The sequence below is a fragment of the Lissotriton helveticus genome, chromosome 6, assembly GCF_964261635.1.
Source record: "Lissotriton helveticus chromosome 6, aLisHel1.1, whole genome shotgun sequence".
Lineage (NCBI taxonomy): Eukaryota > Metazoa > Chordata > Amphibia > Caudata > Salamandridae > Lissotriton > Lissotriton helveticus.
Genome location: NC_136067.1, coordinates 80221789 through 80242367, shown reverse-complemented (window position 1 = coordinate 80242367; position 20579 = coordinate 80221789). Strand labels below are relative to the sequence as shown.

At 42.6% G+C, this 20579-nt stretch overlaps 1 protein-coding gene across 1 annotated transcript in view; it reads left to right on the top strand.

Moving 5' to 3' along the window:
* Positions 1 to 20579, top strand: part of RSPH9 (radial spoke head component 9) — a 158090-nt gene that overhangs the window by 33895 nt on the left and 103616 nt on the right. The window contains exons 3-4 of the mRNA XM_078646700.1: positions 3875 to 4004; positions 15419 to 15565. Coding sequence (XP_078502826.1) covers positions 3875 to 4004; positions 15419 to 15565 — 277 coding nt within the window. The remainder of the gene's footprint in view (positions 1 to 3874; positions 4005 to 15418; positions 15566 to 20579) is intronic.

The window sequence follows — 20579 nt, the reverse complement described above, 5'->3', positions numbered from 1 at the left end:
TCAGCTTTATTGTTCATGTTAAATCAGGCAGGAAATACAGACCTAGCTCTTCCCAAAGTAATGATACAGAATCAAACAAACAAATTGTATTGGCCGTAAGGGAACTGCAAACCTCAAGTTCTTTTGGATCATTCTCTCCCAAGAACCAGAGCCTATGCCTGATAGATACATGTATCTCTCTCTCTTCTTCAGTCCACTCCAACCATAAACTCAGTTAAAGGATTACAACTTCTCGAGAACTGTAATCCACCTTTCATTATGCCTGAGACCAAAACACTTCCCTTATGAGTTACCGCCATAACCTACACTCGTCAAAGGAACAAGGAACCCTTCGATCCTTACTAAAAACAGAGACATTTGAACAAGGATAGCCGAAATATGTATTTTGTAGGAATGTATCTATTGCTTTTAAAACTTCAAATGTTAATATCGATCTGCTGCAATCTTGTACTCCTGCTCATTTGAAGCTTTTTTTAAAAACATTTAACACCAAGGTTAAGCTTCGATCTAGACATACAACACTGCTCCAAATTATCATTGTATAAAATATATGCTGATACTATTGTATATAAGAAAATGCAGCAGTATATTCATTTTAATTTAAAGCATAGAGTCAGGCAAAGTATTATACTACTCCGTCTCGGGATACTTCCTCTAAAATCATTTACTTTTCAGTGGTCCCCAAAAGAAGAAGCCAATAGTTTCTGTGATCTGTGTAATGGTGGAGTGCAAGACTTTGAACATGTGTTATTCACTTGTCCAAATCAGACTATTGTAGAAGCTAGAAACAAAATGTAGAATTAACTCGGTTCAGAACCTGATCTCTCTTTGTAAGGCACCGCCTACACTCGTCAAACTGATGCAATAATACAATTGTTTAAAATAGAGCTCTTGGATTGTATCTCTCCCTCATCCTCACCCTACTGCCTGCCTGAGTGCAGCGACCAATGTCAGGACACCAGAACAGTTTCCGCACAGGCCACACTACAACCAAGCACTCCTTATAGTGCATCGACCTACCCATCTACTAATATGCTTCGGTGTGAAGCTCTACAGAAAGGCAATCATAATACAATATTAAAATACAATGTTAGATCATATTCTTGTGCTTTTGTGCTGTGCACTGAATTTTATAACGTTTTACTTGTGATAGTCTTCCTTTCGGTGAGATGATCCTGTGCTGGAAAAAGATGATAGTGATAAATCTCAGTAAATCTCTGAGATGGGCACATTTACTTCTATCTAAAGATCTCTTGAATTCTCAGTGAATATTCCCTTTGGCCCTCTTTCCATGGTTCCCCTGAGCCTCCAATGATTGCTTTGTGTGTCACATTGTGTATCTATTATTTGCTTGCTCTCTCTGCCCATTGCTTCCTCTCTCTCTCTACAGCTTTGAAAACTAGAGTCTTACTTTTTATTTCATTCATTGGACCGTTGTCCACTGAACATTATATCTTTTTATAATTAACTCCATTCCTGACTCCTCATGTCTCTTTTTTTCTCTCTGGGGTCTTCGATTTCTCTGATGCCCTTCAAGGATATATTACTCTTGTTTTCAGTCTGTATCAACCATCTGCTGATATGAGGGGTGCTCAATAACGTTTTGAAATACATTTGGCATGTCTGTTTCATCCAAGGTTGGATTTTTTGTCAAGCAGCAAATATACAGTTTAGGCAATTGTGCTTTAAATGATGGGAGAATAGGCTTGGTAGGCGAATATCTATGACCTCTATCATATCAATTTTCTGTGGGTGTAGAGTTTATTTGAGTAAGTCAGGCAATGAATATGAAAGAAAGTAAATAAAAAATTAAGCAAATTAAATTCTATGTAAATTATGCATGACCCCGAGTTAGAGATTAAGATATTAAGTATTTGAGTAAAGTCAGTAGGAAATCATGCTATGTTTTTGAGCATGAAGAGTTTGAATAACTAAAGTAAGAACTTAAGGTTTTACAAAAAGTAGGTTGAAGCAAATCTAGGTTAGTGTTAAAGTGAAGAGAAAAAGAGAGTTACTTAAGTAAAGTGGAAAAGTAATTCCATAGGTTATAAAAGTAGTACATGAATTGAAGTAGGAAAAGAAGAAATGCACTTGCTGAGTCTGAAGCCAGGCACATCTGTAAAGAGATAGATACATTTGGTATGACATTAATGCCCTCATTATACGTGGCTTGAGAAATGGGACCGTATTATTCCACTTCTGGAATTACCAATACCAGGAATACCAGTAACTGTGTGGGTGTGGAAAATCCAGCCTATTACAAGTTGGTCCTTGGAGGCTCACTAAACAATGAGAAATTACCAAAGAAATCTGTAATTCTGAGCACGATTCCCCTGGCGATTCTTCATTTTCGCCCACACTTTCACCAGAAGTGATATCTCCAAGTGAAAGTAAAGCGGTCCGTGGTGTTCCTGCGGATTTCGTAATTCTAATGGCACCAGTAACTACCGCTACCTGCCCCATCTGAAGTAAGTGGCCATCCATGATGAGAGCCTAAGTGCTGTAGTCATAACTATATGCGAGCAAAAAAAGTAATTAATGAAATTAGAAAAGCACAAGAATTTCCAAAGCAACTAAAATGGTGAACAAGGGTGTAGCGAAGCCCCTGCTATTCCAGCTTAAGCAGTGATGCCTGGGACGAATTACATTGTTTCACTGTATTACGGCCCTTCTCAACTTTCATCTGTGGGTTGCAGGTCATTGCAAAGCAGAAGGAAAGATTGATAAATTAGTTACAGAACAACTGTGGGATGGGGAAGGGGTGAAAGAAATCAAAAATGTAAAAAATGGTGACAGAATGGGAGAGAAATGTTTTGAATATAACAGAAAAAAATATGTTAGAGACAACTAAATACCTTGAAGGAAGGAAAGGACATTTCAAATAAGAACTGAAAGAAGAAACGTTAAAAGAAAAGTAGGATGGAACATAGGCACAAAAGAAGAATGAAGAGAAGGAGAGAAGGGGAAAAAGAATGGGTGTGGAAAGAAAAGAATAAAACTTAGGAAAAGGGGTGGCAGGAAGAAACAAAGAAGATAAATGAGAAGCGAGAAAGAAAGTAAATCTGAAAATAGAATGGCATTGAAAAGTAGAAATGAGAGATGGATGGAAGGAAAGAAAAAAAGACTTAGCAAATGGAAGGAATTCAAGAAAAAAGAGGGATGAGAGAATAGGCAAAGGAAGTACAGGAGATGATAAAATACAAATTTGAGAAGGTAAGGAAAGATGGAAAGCAAGAAGAAACAAACATGAATACAAAGAAGGAAAGAGAGCTGAAAAGACACCTGAAAGAAGAATGGGGAAACCAGAGGAAAAATGGAAATACAGAATGAGGGGAGAATGAAAATGGAGAAAATAAATGAATAGAAAGTAGGAAAGAAATATGGAGAGAAAAAAGGAAAGAATAAATCAGAGAAAGAAAGAAAGAAGTCAATGCTGGTAAATGTGCAGTTTGGCAACGTTCTTTTCAAATCATACTGCAAAAAAGCCTCATTCTGAAGCTTTTTCATCTGGGCAATAATGCCCACTATCTCTTGAATAAAAAGGGTCGGGTTCGCTCATTTTGCTAGGAAATTTTATTCCAAGTGGCTCAACGTGGGGGGTATTTTATTTTTCTGGCTACTCCCTTGATGGTGAAAACATAAGTGAAGCAAAGAAAGAACAAATGCTAGTGAATTATTTAAGAACAGAAGTAGAGTAGTAATAACGCCTGTATCAAAATTGCTAAAGTAAATAACAATGTAGTTAAATATAAAGAAATGAGAAACACAGCATATATCGAATATTAAATGTGTAGTATGAAATCAGTACGTTATCTAAAGGCAATTAAAGTTAGAATAATTTAACACCCTGCCATTATTTTCTTTTTCTTTTAAGATCCCAATCAAGGAGGAAACCCGTCTCATTGGTACTATAGAGCTAATCCAGAGAGAGGCAGCGGTTGTTCCTCGTGGAGCGTATGTCAAGACCCCCGTTGGCCACATCCGAGTGAACCAATGCTTCCCAGGTAATGGGGGAGCTTACAAAAATCTACTGGTGATTGATATGATCTGGTTCAAAGTAAAGCTCACTTCCAGTAGAGGCATTTTACTAGACCAACATTGACCACATACTTGTCACAGGTAATATAACAAGCCCTTCCTTCTCAACCCTTTCAGTCTCTTAAAAGCAGGACGACCCAGCATGGAGTACATAGCACCTATGGGCATATTGATATCTTCAGTCTAAACCAACCATGAAAGATGACGGATAGTTATTCACCTGGTTGATCTATAGTGGTGGTGGAAGGCACAGCACCTACACTGAAGAGTATGCCACAAACCGAGAGGCTGGACTGTTTTGGACATGGTCTCCTCTACATCTGAGTTATAGAGCTGTAAATCCCCTTGTAAAAACATCACTCCTTTCTTAAGTGAACCGTGGCTTTATGGTTCTTTGTCCTCTTCACTGCCTTTCTGGCTGACATTTGTGCTCCTTAATCCTGTTGCATTGGCAGCAACAGCAGAACCTATTATTCTTGATGCCACCTCGCTACAGGGTTTACTGCCTTGCACCCTCTTAATTAATATGTCCACTGAAGGTTTCCAAATCTGGACAAGCGTGTTTCAGACAAGCCCTTGTCACGTTTTTTTCTGGGGGCACATTCAGGTCTCTAGCAATTGACTATAATCTTGATACATTGATCTTGGTATCTGGATGTCCTGGACTCCTCGCCCACGCTTCCAAAATGGTATGCAACCTAGTGGTGCTCCTAGACGACACACTGTTTCCAGAGTCCACAAGTATTCCCCACACATGTTTCTCCCAACTGCAAATTATTCAAACGATCCTTCGAGTCGTTGATTCCAATTTGCTTACTTCAGTGATAAATGCTCTCATCTAATTAATAGATTGAATTATACCGATCCATCTACCTGGTATTGTTCAAAAAACGTAATTGACTGGAATTTGTGCAAAACGTTGAGGCTCATATTTTAACTGGCACAAGAAGAGCACGTTTTACTCCTGTGCTTAGATCCCTTTTATTAGTTACCTATTGACTCCAGAGTAATTTCCAAAGTCTTCACTATTGTCCAAAAAGCCATTCCTGAAAAATCAGTTTTTGTGGCCTCCAAAGTCATCTCCTGGCGTCCCACTTTTTCCTACTGTCTGCTGTTGATGCAAGAACTCTCACCATTGGAGACCACCCTATTCAATAGAGCAGTTAAACACTGGAATTGTTTACCTATAAACCTTTTCACCTCGTCATATGTGTTGCACTTTAGGCGGTTACTGAAAACATACCCATATAACTTGGCAGTACATCTGTCTGCCTTCCTGCACGTTTTACTCTTGTTATATATTCTCTTAGTATCAAGAGGATAATCTTTTGCCTGCTTTATAAATAAATTAGTATAAGATACCATGGGTAGGTTCCCTTTGCATTGTGTGTACCCTTTGTTATTGCACTCAGATGCTTGGTCTGCTGTTCCATCGGGGATAGATCCTGAGGAGGGATTTATCTCCTGGTTGCCCCTGCTACATTTAGATTGTATGTGCCCTGGTTACTGGTGTATTACGAAACAGACCACATTGGTAGGCTGCTACATGTATGTGCTTATATTCCTGGGCAATTGTACATCGATGATGTAAAATGCAAAGTGTCATGTAATGGGCATTGTACTGGCGGGTAGTGTATTTTGGATTGCACAGCTACCTGAACTATTACATTGATTTTCTTTTATGGTTTTATGTTATAGCCGTTATGCTACTTTTTCAATGATTACTTGTAGAAAGCTATAATGAATCTGTTCACATATAACACACAGTGAAAATGGTTACTTCAGCACATGCTCTGCAACTTGAACTAATGTTAATACAATGCTAATGCAATGGCCTCTGACTACTGGTTTGAATGCTTCCCATTCAACTAGCACGCTAGATGCCATACCCTGGTTACATGTAAAGTAGTCCCTCATTGCTTCCCAAATGGTTTCCCGGAATGCCTCATCCTGCAATGTCTGTCACTACAAGATTCAGTTAACTGATCTTCATATGGATTGTTGTCCAGCATATTAACAATAAAAATATCAACATACCAAAATACTGAGGTAAAAATATTGACTACCAAAATATAGTGAACTCTATACATATCATCAAATAACAAAAATTAGGATGCCAAAATATCATCCTATAAAAATATGTAAAGTTAAAAAAATCTGATATAAATATATAGATTACATTAATAGTGAATTTTAAAATTAACATTAGAATTAGCAAAAATATTGAGAACCAGAATATAGTTTTGAAAAATTGACAATACAATTACACAATATTAAATGTATCCAATTAAGATTCATTTCACATTTAAAAAAAAGTTGCAATGCTTTAAAAAATATATATTTTATATTATTAAAATGATATATTTTGCAATTATTCTTTAAGGAATGTGTATGTTAATTAACTTGTACATGGTGGGGATGAATCAGATTTATTATTCTAGCTCCAGTGCAGCTAAAATTGCATCTATTCAGGGGAGGGTGTCAGAGTTACCATGTTAACTCCAATCCAACTAATGGGCACATTTACTATTCTAACTCCAGGCCAATTAGATCTGTTGAACATGAATATATTTTCGGGAGTTTCAGACGTATCCAGACTAAGCAACATCACTGAAAATGGCAGACTCAGGGAGAGGCGGCGGGGGTGCAGATTTATTGTACTGACTCGAAACTAACCAAGGTTGGGAAAAATCTTGGACTATGAGGGTGGGGAATCAGATTTAATATTTCCACTCCAAACTAAGTCAACATGAGGAAAGTGTTGTCTGTGAGACAGTGGAGGGCTTTAGGAAAGGGTTTGATGTGGTCTCACAGAAGTTAAGGCAATATGAACAACAATTAAAACTGAGTACAAAATACAGATAACTTATCCACACTCACCAACTGTAGGAAATTGGTTTACTGGTTGAGGGGGTGAAGCCTCACTCAAGCAGAAACCACAATTCTTGTCAGGGTGAAACACAAGCACACACCAAATTAACCTGTGCTTGCAATCCTTGGGAGCTTGGCACAAAAGCAGTTGAGCTTAATTTAGAGGCAATGTGTAATGTATGCAGCACTTCAAGCAGTAATAAAGGGAAAATACAACACAAGCATATACCACACCAATTTAGTAAATAACAGAGTAAAATGTAATATATTATTTGAGACTAAAACAACAAAAACCCAGTCACTAGAACTGGAGATATGCAATTTTAAAGCTTTAGGTAAAGATAGTGCTTAAAAGCACAAAAGGCCAACTGTGATTATCTGGTTGTGCCGTACCAGGATAAAGTCACAAGTTCAGTGATGGAGCGCAGGCTGGGCACAGGGCCAAGTTTGACCCGCTGAGGATTGCTCCTTATGCCCTTGGTGCGAGGTCTGCGCAGCGGTGCTTTGCAAGCGTTCTTATCAGTCAGCTTCGGTTCAGATGAAGCTGTGTGGCAAGGCTTTCCATCGCTCTGCTTCAGTGCTGGTGAGCTGTGCAGCGAAGCTTGGCGGGTCTTTGCGTCTCTCTGTATTGGTTCCTATGAAGCGGGCAGCTGCGTGGCAAGGCTTTGTAAGGTTTTGTGCCACTTCACAATGGTTCCAGTGGGGACCACAGATGGGCTGGCAAAAGCACCTTTATCCCCACTTCCAAAGGTCCAGGACTGGGGAGGCACCACTTGGAGGGGTTAGGACTTGCAGTGGGCAAAGACCAGGTGCTGAATTCAAGAGGGGTGGAGACTTTTTTGCCCCCAAGGCTATGATCAGGAGGCCAGCTAACTAGCCCTTGGAATCACACTGGTGGACCTGGATTTAAGATGCAGGTTCAGTCATTCCCACGCAGACAGAAGGGCATCAGGGCATCAGAGTGGCAGTCCTCCTTAGCAGGGCAGCCCAGCAGTCCTTCTTCTGAATCTTCCACGGGTCCAGATGTGTACTGAATAGTTGGGTCTGAGGGTCCAATATTTATACATGGTGCCAGCTATGAAGTAAGAGACGTTTCTAGAGGTTTCCACCCCCCAAAGGTGTTTGGAATCTCCTTCCTCTCTTCCCTGGCCACGGCTTGTCTTGGGGCAAAAAAGACTAGTGTGAAACACTTTGTGAGTGTTCTGAGGCAGAGTCTTTGTGATGTGCAAGTGTGGTAGGTGACTACTTCGCCCCCCCCCCCCTTATCAAGTCAGAGATGGCCCATCCTGCCAACACCCATTCCCGTTTTGTCTCACTGTCTGGTATGGATAAGAAAATCTCAACTTTATAAAAGTGAAAATTTTCAGAATTGTGACCTAAAATCCGACTTTACCATTGAAGATGGTTTTAAATTCCAATTTTTTAGACACAAAATTCAATATGCTACTTGCTCCCAATTGAACATTTTCACTTATTAAACGTAAAAAGGTAACCCAATGTTATCCTATGGGAGAAATAGGCTTTGCAGTAGTGAAAAACAAATGTAAGCATGTCCAACTTTTATAATAAACTGCACCCTGTCATATGGGCTGTTAAGGGCCTACCCTAGGGGTGACTTATATGTATTAAAAAGGAAGGTTTAGGCCTGCCAAAATATTTATTTTGCCAGGTCGAAATGGCAGTTTAAAACTGCACACACAGGATGCAGTGGCAGGCCAGAGGCATGTTTAAAGGGCTACTTAAGTGAGTGCCACAACCATTGCTGCAGGTCCACTAGTAGCATTTAATTTACAGGTCCTGGGTACATGTAGTACTTCTTTACAGAAGACTTACAAGTAAATTAAATGTGCCAATTGGTTGTAAGCCAAATTTACCATGTGTTAGGGACAGAGCACATGCATGTTAGCACTGGTTAGCAGTGGAAAAGTGTAGAGAGTCCAAAGCAAAAACAAAGTCAGCAAAAACAGGGCAATTGAAGGCTAAAAGTTTGGGGGAAAACCATGACAAGGATGTCTGGTCCAACACCAAAACACCAAGTAATACTAAAATGTATTATTAAGAGATAGGACTATGATTACGGCAAAAAACTAACAACTTTAAACATATATATGAAAATATGTAGATAATATAAATACAAGTATAATTGGGAATATGATATATCATTTACGTTTATGGCTGGTAGCCGAAATAAAGATTTGAAAGCAGAAAAAATGTATATATAATTTAGGATGACGCTCCAAATCCTCCCAACCTCGTAGAAGAATACCACAGCACTCGAGGGTGGAGTTTCAACACGCTAGATTTTATTTAGCAAGGGGGTGCACACAGACGCGTTTCAGCGTTCTGCCTTCGTCAGTGTGTGATGCACTGTGTTTACTCCCGGCATGTTTTTAAACATCCTATGTTCACTCCCACATTCACTTAAGCATGGACATAGAAAGGGGATTCACACCATACATTCAATGGCAGCGGCCATCTTACAATGTTTGTTATAGATAACATTAATCCACAAAAAACAAAAGTTAATATAGAAGTTAAAGCCCACAGATGGGCAAAAGCCATATTCTATGCATGGTATATATCATATAATAGCCCCAAATTGGACACAAAAGACATCCAGCCGTGGATCGGCTAATGTCCCCTTATAAAATGAATAGTCACATGCATTAGATCCAAATATGAGACTTCTATTTCTACAATATTACAATAGGAGTTACTCATAACTAGAGTGTGGGATTCCTATGGTGAGATGCCTCACGTATCGCAGCAGAAAACGCATGAAATCAGATCAAAGGTACAATAGATAATTGCAGATATAAATAGCGAGAGTCTCTTTCAATGAGTCCATATACAGATCCAAATAGGTATTCTACAGCTTCAGAACTCAAACTATATTATAAAGTCATATTAAAGAATTCTAAAATAGGTCAAATACTATGGATCGTTTGGCATAGAGAGGTCTCTCACACAGATATATCATCATATGACTTACATTAAATAATTTTGAAGAGCTTATGCATACATTTTGTACAGATAATCCATAGAGAATGACGCTCAAGTAGTTCTAATTGCAGTTATTTCCAATGAGCTTTCGTCATGCATCTATGTGTGCCTAATGTTGTTTTCAGATCTTATAGGCCTATTTCCCCAGATGGAAGGCCATCTCCTCCTCACTATTCAGACCTTTAGGGTGTTTAGTTGTAAGGTCTATAATATAACGAGATTCAAGTCTCCTCAATCTACGTAGGCGGTCACCACCACGTATATTGGGGGGTACAACATCTAGGCCAAAATATTGGAGCTTGCTCCGATCTCGATTGTGGGCCTCCGCAAAGTGGCGAGCCACCGGATAAGCCTGGTCCACTTTGTCGATGGCTCTCATATGTTCGAGTATTCTGAGCTTGATCTCCTTGATCGTGCTCCCAATATAGCGTAGGCCACATGGACACTGAAGGCAATAGACAGCATATTGCGTGCTGCAGGTGATGAATTTATTAATATATATTTTCTTGCCAGTCTCAGTTATAGTATAGGAAAGGACTCGTTTACTTCCTGCGCACGCTTTGCAGCGGCCGCAGGGGTAAAAGCCTCTTTGCTCCCTTAAGGTATTACTTCTCGGGGGCACTTTTTCGAGATGGCTGGTCACCAACATATCGCCTAATGATCTGGCCTTGCTAAAGGTTAGGAGTGGCTGGCTTGATAGGTCATCTTTAAGCACAGTGTCTGTTAGGAGAATATGCCAATTCTTCCTTAACATAGCTCTCAATGTTTCGGCTCCTGATGAATAGGGAGTTATGACTCTGAATTTGCCCTTATCATCACCTAGTGTTCTTCTACGGTTCCCATGGTCAGGATTATTGGTCAGGAGGGTCTGTCTCTCTATTCTTCTGACTCTACTTAGTGTATTATTTAGTAGTTTCTCCCCATAGCCCCTGACCCTGAACCGGGATATACATTCCGAAGCAGCCGCTTCGAAATCAGATGTTTTTGAACAGTTCCTACGAAGCCTCAACAGTTCCCCATAGGGGATACTGTTAATCAGTTGGGGAGGGTTTCTGCTGCTGGCAAAGAGTGTTGAGTTGCCAGCAGTTTCTTTTCTGAAAAGACTTGTGTGGAGATGTCCTTTTTCTACATAAATCTTGAGATCCAGATAGTCCGCTGCCACCGGACTTACTGTTCCCGAGAAATGTAGATTGATTTTATTCCTATTCAGGACATTGATGTATTCATGAGCTGTTTCTGGATCGCCTTTCCACACTAGGAAAAGGTCATCGATGTACCGATGCCAGCAGATGACCTTTCCTTCTTTCCCTCCTATTGTACAGCTCCTGGGTACCTGCTCCTCCCACCAGCCCACGAACAAGTTCGCGTAGCTGGGGGCAAAGCAGGTACCCATCGCCGTCCCAGACTTCTGAATATATAATTGATCCTCAAACAGAAAAATGTTGTGGGTCAGGCAAAATTCTACGAATTCGAGAATCATTATATTGTGTCTCGAAAAGCGTAGTTGACGTTGTTCTAATGCAAACTTTACAGCCTCTAGTCCATGATGGTGTTCAATGATTGTGTAGAGGCTGGTAATGTCTAATACCATCAATAAATATCCTTCGTCCCACACCAAGTTCTGTAATTTCATCAGAAAGTCTTTTGTGTCTCGCACATAAGAGTCCAAGGTAGATACCAAGGGAAACAGGGTATGGTCCACGAAGCGAGACATATTTTCTGTGAGGCTCCCAATAGAGGAAATAATTGGGCGGCCGGGTGGACAGTCACGATGTTTGTGCAATTTTGGGAGGTGGTAAAATGTAGGAGTCATGGGGCAGTTTGTACGTAAGAACAGGTGTTCGTCTCTGTTCAGCATGTGGCGGTCATACCACTTAGCAATAAGTGTATCATAATCTTTAATGCTTTGCTGGTAGATCTCATTAGTACATTTGTTGTAAAATTTCTCGTCCGAGAGCTGCCTTAAAGCTTCCTGTTTGTAGTTTTCACGTGTCATTAGAACCACATTCCCGCCCTTATCCGAGGGCTTCACAATTATATTCGTGTCTGTCATTAAAGTCTTCAGAGCTTGTCTTTGTGATTCCGTGATGTTGTGATATAAGTTATGGTGGTTGGCTTTGCGGTACTTTAATAGATCATCATTCATGGCTTCAGAAAACACATCTATGGCGTCCCAGGGAGATTGGGGAACAAAGGTGGACACTGGTTTGAATCCGCTTGTGTCTCTTTCTTGTTCTACACCTTGCATTTCAGCTCTTTGGGCTATATCTAGTTGTGCAAGGTCCTGTGTTCGTTCCAATTCTAGGTCACCCAGTGTTTCCACTGAGCGTAAATCCCTGACGCTAAGAGCGTCTGTTGCTGTTATCCTAGATCCTTGGCTCACTTTGTTTTGTAGATGTGGTCGCAATTTAAAATGTTTGTGTAATTTTAACTTGCGTGTGAAGCGGAACAAGTCTATTTTGGTCTGGGTGTATTCCAACTCATTGTTGGGGCAAAAGGTTAATCCGAGGCTTAAGACTTGCTCTTCCTCAGTCGTGAGTTCCCTGGTGGTTAAGTTGACCACTGTTAAATTTAGTTTTTCTTCATTTCCGGTATTCATGGTTTGGGGGGTGTTCGTGATGTTATTCATTCTGATGGTGTTAATTGCAGATGGCACTATTTCTTGTTGGTGCGATTCCGTTTCGACCAGAGAGGTGGTCGTACTCCGCCTCTGCCTCTGCCTCTTGTTCCCCCCGCCTGCCCTTCTGGTTCTCCTTCTTTTTCTGCTTCTTGGGTTTTCGCATCCGGTGGTTTGTTTTTTCCACCCCGGAGCCAGGAGCTTTTTATTACTTCGTATTCCTCCTGAAAAGGGGTCTTCTTGCTTTTTTCTGCTGTCTTCAATCCTCTATTAATTCTGCGTTCTTCCGGGTCTGATTGATTACCTTCCGATTCATTTTCGGTTATGTCAGATTCAGATGTTACTTCCCCCATTTCATTTGTTGTTCCAGCACCTTCTTTTCTGCTTCTCTGGAGGGCCTTGCGTGGAGCGTCGAACTTTTTTGCATACGTGAGTACGCGTCCAGTGTGGTAATCATTTGCGTCTCTCTCGTATTTCTCCTGTTTTCGGAGTCTTATTTTGGCTTCATATTTTACTAGCCTAGCTTTCATCTGCTCTTTCATCTGTCCAATTGTTGTTATTAGGCTAGAATCCGTTTCGCTGTCCAATTCATTGTTAATTGATGCGATATCTGCCAACGCCCGCTCTCTATCGCTCCATGCATATTTTACGAGTATTTTCAATGTACCTTCGCAGTATTGAGCAGTGTGTTCGAACCAGTCTGTGAGCAGTTGCGGGTCTGGGTTCTCATAGGAGGGTACTGTATGGACCCTCAGTCCTCGTGGCACCCTCTCTTCTTCAATATAATTGGTGAGACTCGTTGCCTCCCACCACTTACGGATCTCCCTTTCATGGAGACGCTCTAATTTTGTCATAGTCATCAAAAGTGGATTACTGGGCGTTTCCACTGTTGGCTTGTCATGTGTGCCAGGCGTTCTTTCTAGCCTTTTAAACATGCCCTTTGCTGCTGCTTGTCGTTCTGCATCTGAAAACATGTCGGGTTATGCAAGTGTCCTGCACAGTGTTAAGTTTCTACTGTGTTTATCCTGGACTCGTGCATACAGGTAGTGCTCCCCCCCCCGCAGTCTTAGCGTGTTGGGTACTCCGCCCCTCTGTCGCCTGGCCAACCAATTCCAATGCTTACTGTCATGCAGTGATGGGGGTATACGATTTCAGACAGTATTAATGCTCACCGGAGACGTCTTCCTCGGGAGACACTTAGCATCTGCTTCGCGCACTCCTCCGTACTTTGTACTCAGGCTCGGATCCCCATATTGGATGAGGCGGTGCGCAGCCACGCACTTCAAAACGCTCCTTTTTCCCACGAAGCGGCTGCTCACTCGTTGGCGGGTGCTGTCGGCGGCTCGTGGACGCCGCCACACATGACGCTCCAAATCCTCCCAACCTCGTAGAAGAATACCACAGCACTCGAGGGTGGAGTTTCAACACGCTAGATTTTATTTAGCAAGGGGGTGCACACAGACGCGTTTCGGCGTTCTGCCTTCGTCAGTGTGTGATGCACTGTGTTTACTCCCGGCATGTTTTTAAACATCCTATGTTCACTCCCACATTCACTTAAGCATGGACATAGAAAGGGGATTCACACCATACATTCAATGGCAGCGGCCATCTTACAATGTTTGTTATAGATAACATTAATCCACAAAAAACAAAAGTTAATATAGAAGTTATAATTTAGGATGACTAGCAGAGATCTTGTGGAAAAGACAGGGAAAAAAATGTGGTCACTAAGTCCTATTTATTTAATCATTTATAACTTTATTTCTCAACAGTTATCTGTTTCATCTATAAACTTGTATTCCAGTTGTGAGCTATTTTTACCATGTTGTTAAATAAGTACACTAGTGTTACCATCTCATTTTGTTTTGATACATCAGGTAATAAACAGGATAGGACATGCACCTGATTTAATTCTATACTCAAACTTTCCATTTTTGTTTCTAACAGTGTATTTGCTTATGCTTATGTTGTTCTCTTCTAATTCTTTGTTTACTCGTTCATTGTTGTCCGCACCCTTTAAACTCCTGATCCTCCCTGTCTAGAGACTCAAACAGATTAAGTAAACAATAACTTAAAGTAGGGTGGTAATGGAAAGTAGTAAAAAATCTGGAGGAAATGCTATCTGTGGAGTCGATTCACAAGGTACATTTTTTTCCCCATAGAGCTATATACAAGATGATATTTAGGCGGTAGAAGATAATATTTAGGCGGTAGTCATAGACTTCCTCTCTAATTCAGATGAATTTACCATAACACCTAATTTAAAACAGAGCCCGTCATCCATTTGCAGTGTACTAGATCACATAATGCATCCGTGTCAGCAGCAGCAGTTGAGATTCCATTCGCAATTTGCTATAGATGGGGTTCCCGCAAAGTGATCATGTACTGAAAGGTATAGGTTTGCTGTTGGGATAAATTTGTGAGCACTGACTACACATAATACACCAGCAATCTACCTGCAGGGAGACGCCATGTTGCCAAATTCCAGGCTCACTTCACCCCTTTGTTTTATTAATCTGAGTCATTTTTCCATATATATCAAAGGCATTATGTCATGCCCATTTAGAATGCTCCCTTTTCTTCTACTTGGAGGTGTTAACGCAGGCTTGCATGTTGTATTCTTTTGATGGGATAGTTAGCTAATTGGAAGGACACTTCTGTTGCCAGCAATAGGAGTGCCCCTCCATCCACCGAAATCAATAGTTTGTCAAATAGGCATATCTATTCCCAGACTTGCAAGGGTAGGAAGGCCAGAACGGATTGACATTTCTACTGCTTGGTAATCTTGGTGTCCTTCCTGAGTCACTGGCTTCATTTGGGGAGGCCTCTTCTTACTACTGTTCTGCAATTAGGTATTTGCTAATGACTTTGACCCTCCCATGCTTCTAGGTCTAACTGTATTCGAAGCAAAGAAGCTAAGCTCCTACTTCCACTTCACTGACACGCTAGAGCCCAAGAAGAAGTCCCTGCTGGAGAAGGCAGACCTTGAACCATCCATCGACTTCTTGCAATCGCTGGAACATGATGTTCCAAAAGGTGAGAGACCCTACTCCCTTCGCATGCAGCAGGTCGGGAAATGTGTATTTTTGTGGTGGGACGCAGAAGTTTAGGTATCACTTTGTAGTAAACAAATAATAGCATCAATATTAGATGATCTTACAATAACATACTTTGGGAAATATCCTCATGTGCAACTACATCCCCTGGTAATCGCTGTACAGCAGTGTTCACTCCATCCTCTTTTGCCTGTGGTTGAGTTTTGTTCGCTGGGTTTTTAAAGGAATACATGTCCTTGGCTCTTTGTTATCATAGGCCATTTAATGTTTATGGCATAGTGCCCACTATTCAACAAGGAACTAGATTCTACTCTAGTGTGGGAAAAGCCGTGGCAGGTAAACTTACAATATTCCTTCGTTCAGGCCTCGTCTTTCTGTCAGAATTGCATTTACTGATTCATTTCATGTGACAAATCTTGTCTTGAGATATCCATCCTATATTTATGCTTTTGGCCAAGTAAGGCCTATATGGCCTTGTGCGAAAGATACAGTACACCCACACCCCCTCCTACACGCTTTGTCAAAGATTTCAATCCAGCTTTTTAGAGAATAGTCAGGAAGGTGTTATGCACAGTATCTTTGGGTTTTTTGTGGGTTGTATAGGACGAAGGCTACTATTGTGCCCCGTGTGTTATCTCTATTCATTTTGCAGTTTCTTTTCCGAGCTCACGCCATAGTTCCTCTTCTATCTCCCTTCATGCTTTCTGACCTCCTACCCATCTAGGAGTGGCCTATATTTAGTCCTTCCAATCCATTTGCAATTTCAACCTCCACCTTGGTGCGCAGTGTGTTCAATTATTACCTACCTACAATTTTCTTTATGTTCTCTCCCTATCTTTATTCATGGCCTCTCTCTCTCTTGTGTTCTCTCTCTCGTCAGTTCACCAAAGTTAAAGGGGTGGCAGAAATGGCATCACACAACCTTTAACCCCACTGACCACACAGTGTTGAGTATTGTCTCAAAGTTAGCCCACAACAGCCCAATATTTCGTGCTGAAGGGATAAGAAGGGGAATACTGCCTTGATGGCCCCTGACACCATGGTAAGCAGGGACAGTACCAGGGATGAGGAATAGCAAAGTCTAAGGCCCATATTTATCAAGGCTTTGCGTTGCTCTGTGCAGGGCTGGACTGGGAACAACAACCAGCCCTGGCAAAGTGTTAGGCCGGCCTCCTCCCCACTAAGCGGGGGGACGGTTTTCGGACGATTTTGGTATGCTATGCTGCAAAAACGGCCTGTAACAAAAACGACCCCCAGGGGCCCAAAACCGGCCCCCACCCATGCTGCGTACCGGGGGATTGCCCGGTGCCCGCTACGACCAGTCCGGCCCTGGGTCTGTGCCACGCAAGAGGGTACGAGATCGACACAAAACCGAAGTAAGATTTATCAATCTATGTAAGCCACCTTGTGTGGCCCTGCATGGCTTGATAAATCTAAAGTAGCGCATGTCAGCGCAAATCACTGCCACGCGTTACTCTGCGACAGAGAGATGCTCAATGGGTGGAGCGTGGGTGTTCCCATGCATCCACCCATGGATTTTGGCGCATTCCTAGATTTACCATTACTGGCAGACCTGGGAATGCATCAAAATGCTAAGCCTCCCCAGGTGAGGCATAACAAGGAGAAAAATCTTAATTTCTCTTCGTTGTTTCTTCTTTCTATGTGTGCTGCGTTCTGAGGCACACACAGAAAGAGGAAAATGCCTCTGAGGATTGTTTTTGTGCAGGAGGTACACCTTCGTGCACAAAAAACAATACTGCCTACAACTCAGACACCCTTGCACCATAAAGCAAGGGTGTCTGTGTTGGCGCTAGGCAGCCAAAAGAATGCCAATGCTAGGAACATATAAGATTGCACCCTATAATGGTAAATATGATGCATTCCTGCCTTTCCCTTTCACGCAGCGCAGCAGGATAGCTTGCTGCATTTCGCTGCGTGAAAAAAGGATACATCTGGGCCTAAGTTTGGAGTTGCAGCTACCAGCCCTGGCTAGCCCTAACTCAAGTCTCTCTCTCTCTGTCTCTCTCTCTGTCTCTCTCTCTCTCTCTCTCTCTCTTTCTCTCTCTCTCTCTCTCTTTCTCTCACTCTTTCTCTCTCCTTCTCTCTCTCTTTCTCTCTTCACTTTCGCTCTCTCTTTCTCTCTCTCTCTCTCTCTCTCTCTCGCTTATACACAGTCTCTCTCTCTCCTTCTTCCTCTCCCTCTCTATTTCTCTCTCTGTTTTTCTCTTTCTAACATGCTTTCTCAGTGCTTCCTCCAAGCATGCCCTATTTCCTCAGCTCTTGCATATGATGTGCCCTGCCCTTATATTCCTGTGAACCTATGTTTCTTGCCCACTCAACCAATAAATAGGTCCTTGTGTCTGTAGTACATGCAGCAAACAATGACACTGCTGTGGCCATAAAAAAAACAAAAAAAAACAAAGGGGCCAATTCACAAAGGTAACTTCAGAGATTTCTGTGCACGTAGATTTACACCTATGCAATGGCATAAATCTCCTCCGCGTTACATTTCACCAATAAAAGATGGGCATTTCCACCTTGCATGTCCCTATCCCCTTTAACGAGGACACATACTCAAAATATGACTGCAAAACTACTATTAATAACTTCACTGAATTGTAGATGTATGTTGGTCAAATTTAGTTCTAAATAACATAAGCTACTAATTGAAAAGAATAGGGACACCAGCACCGCCTCAGGAAAACACCTGACAATTGTCACAAATGGAAGTATATAAAAACTCCTTACATCCTAGTGTTATTTGTTAGATGATAGTTTGAGATTGGGTATCTTTGAGTTGGTTTTAGACTATTTCTTTCACTGTCCTTTTGTTTGCTGACGGATCCCAACACATTCATGTTTGTTTTGTCCCCCCCCCTTTGCTCCATCCCAGGAGTTGGTCTGCACAGGGATGTTGTAGCAGCCCTTGATGAAGCATGCCACTATCTAGTGGGTGAGGGCAGTTTTTTAACAAAACTCATGTTTTTCTCAGAATGTTCTAAAGAGACAGGTGATGTCTTTAGTCACCTTTCTTTCCCTCCTTTTCCCCATTTTGTGGGTACAGTATGAGCATTGCAGGGATGATGGGAAATGATTAGTACCACTCTCCCCTTCTTTGTTGTGAGTTGATCCATTTGTTTGATAACTCCTGTTTTTTTAAATAATTTTGGCAAATTTTATATATTTGCAAACCCAAGGAGATGATGGACGGAGCACTGAAACTTTTCAAACACTCACCCCCAGTCACAGATCTGGGTTGAATCCATCATAATTCTTTAGCTCACTTCACCAGCCCAGTTCAGACACAGCTATATGCAAATCAGTCTTGACCCTGTGCCTTGGAGAAAACAAATCCACTTCGTGTGCGAGGGATGTCTTTGAGGAAGACCGGTTTCAAGCACTGTGGTGCCTGTAACCACATGATATCGGTCACCGATCCCCAACTCGTCTGTCTCTGGTGTCTCAAGCTCGACCATGACTCGAAGTCATGCTCGGACTGCCGGGCCATGGCTCCGAAGGCCTTCAGGGAACGGGCGTTGAAGCTCCTCGTGGCCCGACAGTCTACACTGTTGAGGGAGACTGGATGTATGTACAAAATAACATGTGAGGATACATGCACAAATGTATAACAAATTTATTTCTGGATAAAAAATTGTTGTATGAGTTTGATTTTTTGAATAACTTATTTTGAATTGATTCAAAGAGTCCAGTTGGACTACACATGCACAGTGCGTGGCGTTCTCTGCCAGTTTTGGTAGTTTTCACATTCTATTGACACATCCCTGTGTGCCATGCCCACAGAACCCACTGCCCTGGCATACTTCAGTCACCCCTCTAGCTGGGTGCCCTATGCCAGAGGTGAGGCCAGGGCATGAGCCCTGTGCCCTACAGTACCCAGGGCCATTCCCGGGCACTGTAAGTGCAGTGATGCCATTTTAGAGTATATGGTGCTGGGAGGTCGTCATTACGAACTCCACAGCAAACAATGGCTACACTGAAGACTGACACGTTTGGTACCAAACATCGCACATCCTGGGCGAGGTGATATGTCTCCTCCCCCAGGATGGACAGGGGGAAGCTTCAAAGCCATACCGCCTCTGAGAGCTTCTCCAGACGATTTGCTGTACCCAGCAACTGGCCCCCCTCCCGTTCTACCCCCACTCTGGCGGGAAGACTGGCGGGAAAAACTGCGTCAGGAAGGAGGGTGTGCCAACCTTTGCCAACTCCACCCCTCAGGTGGAGAAGGCGAGGTGAAGCACGACCCCGGGCTCTGGCCATCTTGTAGATGGGGAGCCCTGCCCAATCCCAGCCAGGCTCCTGCCCCCTCCCACAGGAGAGGAGCAGGCTAGGGGGTGTCCTCACCCCAGAAGAGGGGCCCATTGGTCCCTGCCCTTGCCCTACCTGTAACGCCCCTACATTTAGTATTTAGGGGCTCCCTGAACCTTCCTTCCTCAGATCCCGATATCAAAAGAAGAAAGAAGATCAAGAAGAAGAAGACCCGCCGCGCAGCTGCTAACAACAGGACAACAACAACTGACTTGGCCCCAGCCCTACCGGCCTGTTGATCCTGGAACCTGCTCCTGCCTAAACCCGGTGACCCCCGTGGACAGCAACCTTAGGACACCCAGAGGACCTGCCTGTCTTGACTCTCTTGAAGATTGGGACTCCCATCAGCAAAGGCTCTGTTGCAACACCCCAACTGGTGCTCACCAAGAAGCTCCGGACTAGCCCACTCTGCACCAGCGGAGCCCGGGTCGGGCCAACCCGAACCAAGACCACGAGGACGTCCCCCCGGCGACTGGGACCCGAAGTCCAGTGCCCAAAGACCCTCCTCGACGAACCAGCCGACGCCTGCAGACTCAGAACCAGGGGCCACCCCAACCGCGACCAGCCGAGGGTAAGCTTTTCCGACCCCCAAAGACACCCCTGCACCCGGCGCCCCGCGGCCTACTGTGCCTCCCTTTGGGGTACCTACCTGTGCTCCATCATCCCAA